General features: G+C 39.5%; 1 protein-coding gene across 1 annotated transcript; it reads left to right on the top strand.

Moving 5' to 3' along the window:
* Positions 1-823: 823 nt before the first annotated feature.
* Positions 824-2,886, top strand: LOC137656576 (neurofilament medium polypeptide-like). The gene is made up of 2 exons (XM_068390748.1): positions 824-1,068; positions 2,490-2,886. The coding sequence occupies exons 1-2, from the start codon at positions 824-826 to the stop codon at positions 2,884-2,886; spliced, it is 642 nt and encodes a 213-aa protein (XP_068246849.1).
* Positions 2,887-3,490: the final 604 nt, after the last annotated feature.

Here is a 3,490-nt window from a genome sequence, read left to right as displayed (position 1 = left end):
GTTACTATAAATTTCAGATCGTAACATTTTTGTCTTATTCTAAAATTAGTTCAAACTTAATTTTTTTTTCAGTTATGTAATTTTGTTATATTGTTTTTTTTTTGCAACGATTGTATTATTGCAATTATCACCATTTAAGACTAGATATCCGCTTACCTATCAAGAACCACAGTGAGCGTTAAATAATCGTTGATAATACTTTAGAATAATCACCCAGTTTGGTTTTAAATATTCTTAAGAGACTTTTGGAGATTCAGTGTTTTATATATTGCTGTCTGTGAGTTAGTAAATGGTCTCTGAATTTGGGTATTAATGTTTTGAATTGTAACAGTTTTAATGTAAAAGCAAACAAGGCAGTTTGGAATTTGAAAGGTTAATTAACTTGCCAGTCGTAGTATATATCATATAAGTCTGGTTCCCTGTTAAGAGCCGTAGTATAGTATATTTTGTTAATACCCACACTTTGGGAGTCATTATCGTATAATATATTTTAGGTGCTCAGACCCGGGATCCAGACATTATAATATATTTTGGTGCCCAGACCCTTGGAAATCGAGTGAGTCTGTTTTAAATATTGGTGATAACAAAGCCGTGTTTTTTATTATACAGTGTTGATAGGGTTTTGAGTATTGTCAGATTATTATTTTTTGGAGAGGCATCAATTAGTGTTAAGTTACAAGATGGCACAGTTTAATATCCAAGAGTTTTTAGTAGCCCAAGTGTTCGGGAATTATCAGAGGCTAATGTTACTAAAGCTCAGTGGCTCTCGATCTTAATAGCATATGGTGGCTATGCTACGAGTGGGATAAATAAGGCCCAAATCATGCGTCCAGCCTTAAAAGCGTTGATAAACTTGGGAAAGTTGTTGGAAGAGAATATTTTGGCAGCTCGCAAACTGTTGGAGGAAGCCGAGGAAGAATTTTTAGGGAAGCAAAGTCCGGTTAACCCTCAAACGGAAGGCATGAAAGCAGATAAGGAAGTAGGGGCTGAGATTCGACATTTTGCAGCAGAAGAGAATTTGATTAAGTTGAAGACGATGGCAAAAGAGAAAGAGATTGAAGAGGCGATGTATAGGAGGGAATAATAACTGATGCACGCCCATGCCCAGTTGAAAGCGCAAACAGAGATCGAAACGACTCCTGCTAGGCACGAAGCCGTGTTTATGTGTCAGAAGCTCAGAGGTTAATTCCAAGGTTCACAAAATAGTCCCCAGATGAGTTCTTCGATCATTTTGAAACGGTCGCTGCAACGATGAAATGGCCAGAAGAGAGATGGTCTTTATTATTGCAGAGGTTGCTCTTTGAGAACGGCTGCAGTGCTTACTTATCCCTATCTCAGGATCAGAGGATGGAGTATTAAGAAGTGAGGAACAGTGTGCTGCAAGTGAATCAGATGACCTCTGAATATTATAATGAAAGGTTCCGAGGTTTGAAAAAGGACGAGAGAATAACTTTCCTGAATTACGATTATAATGTACGACGATGTTTTAAGAAAAGGAAAGAGGCGGCTAACGTAAAGGAAAAGGCTGATTTAGAAGGACTGATAATACTAGAGCAGTATCTATGAGGAATTCCTGAACACATTCCAACATACTTGAGAGAGAGAGAGGTTAAGAAACTTGATGAAGCCGCTTCGCTGAGTGAAGATTACAATATTAACAGCCATAAACCCTCCTCGGGCACGAAGTTTCAATCGTCGTTCCGACCAAGTGTCATGTATTCGCTGAAACATGGGAACCAGTTCGGAAATAACTACGGGAACAAGTTCAACAGTTACAACGGAAGTAGGACTGGTACTGTCCTTAAGCCAATTGCGATAGTACCACAGCAACAAATGTCGAATCGTCCTCCCTTAAGTATTGTGAAAGACGTACAGGAGGTCGATTTTGTCTGCTTTAAGTGTGTCAAGAGAGGCCATATCAGTAAGAAATTTTGGTCAAACCAACAGAAAGCAGTCGCCCAAGTTATTAAGGATAGTTCACTTCACAGAATGCGAAGACAAAGAAGCAATTGGGAAAGGATGGAGACGAGAATGAACCAGCCACCGTTTACACGATGAACAGGACGAACCAAAAATCATGGATGCCTTTAAACCATATATTTATGAAGGTATGTTGGCAGACATAGACGGGAGTAAGCAAACCCAGGTCATGATATTGCGCGATACAAGTTGTAACCATATTGTGGGAGTATGTCCATTGGTGGAACAGTCTCTCACAGGGGACTCAATTATTTTGAAGGGAATAGGAAGTGATTAGGTCACCCCTATTTTCCCTTTAAAACTGTCATCCTAGTTGGTGACAGGTGATTTTGATTTTGAGGTTAAGGATTCAATGGGGGTCAAAGGAATAGATGTCCTGTTGGGTAATGAGGTTTGTGGAGGGCCGTTTGTGCCTTCTCCCATTGTAATGGAGAAACCTTTGTAGTATAGTCCTACAACTGGACTCGAGAAGGACTACCCATCTCTGTTTCCTAATGGTGTTATGATAGGAGTAGGAAGAAGGAAGTGGCTGCCAAAGAAGAAGAAGAAATCAAAGGAGCGATGAACTTAGAAGAATTGTTTTCCAAAGAAAAGGATTCCCTTGATAGTACACAAGAGGAGAAGTTTGGAGTAAGCCCGAGTGAAAAGGAACGACGGATGAATGGACAAGTGGATAAAGAAGAAATAAATTTGGAGGATATGTTTTCCGAAGAAAAGGTTATCCTTGATGATATGCAAGGGAAGGACTCAAGATTAAGCCCAAGTGAAGAAGAACAACAGACGAGTGGACAAGAGAACAAAGAAACAATGGTTCTGGAAGAAATGAATGTGGAGGATTTGTTTTCCGAAGAAGACGATTCTATTCATGATATACAAGAAGAGAACTCAAGATTAACCCTGAGCTAAGAGGAACGACAGATAAGTGAACAAGAGGACAAAGAAACATTGGACCTGGAAGAAATGAATTTGGAGGATTTCTTATCTGAAAAAGAGGATTCCCTTGGTAGTGCGCAAGAGAAGTCCCGAGTAAACCCGAATGAAAAGGAACAACAGACGAGTGGACAAGAGGATAAAGAAAAAATGGACTTGGAAGAAATGAATTTGAAGGAATTTTTTTCTTCTGAAAAAGAGGGTTCCCTTGATGGTGTGCAAGAGGAGAATTCCCAAGTAAGCCCGAGTGAAGAGGAACGACATACGAGCAGACAAGAGGACGAAGAAGAAAAAGAAATTGAAGAAGCAATAAGCTTGCATGATTTGTTTTCCAAAGAAGAGAATTCCCTTCAAGGTAAGCAAGAAGAGAAATCAAGGGTAAGCCCGAGTAAAAAAGAGTGACACACGAGCAGACAAGTAGACAAAGAAGAAATGGAATTGGGAGAAATAGAAAATTCAACGTTAGAAGTAGGATAAATGAGTAGGAAAAGACTGATAAGATAACAATGGAAGGATGCAACGTTAACCGTGTTATTGAACCGTGTGGTGGACGAGACTGAGGCACAGCAGTCTCCAACCT

This window comes from Palaemon carinicauda, chromosome 17 (genome assembly GCF_036898095.1).
Source record: "Palaemon carinicauda isolate YSFRI2023 chromosome 17, ASM3689809v2, whole genome shotgun sequence".
Lineage (NCBI taxonomy): Eukaryota > Metazoa > Arthropoda > Malacostraca > Decapoda > Palaemonidae > Palaemon > Palaemon carinicauda.
The sequence above is the reverse complement of the archived record's forward strand: the minus strand, read 5'-3'. Positions and strand labels throughout refer to the sequence as shown.

Bases quoted from the DNA above. Each gene is read 5' to 3' on its own strand.
- LOC137656576 (XM_068390748.1), top strand. From the start codon at position 824: ATGCGTCCAGCCTTAAAAGCGTTGATAAACTTGGGAAAGTTGTTGGAA. The intron at 1,069-2,489 runs GTATAGGAGGGA...GTGTTATGATAG, and splicing joins AAAGAGATTGAAGAGGCGAT to GAGTAGGAAGAAGGAAGTGG.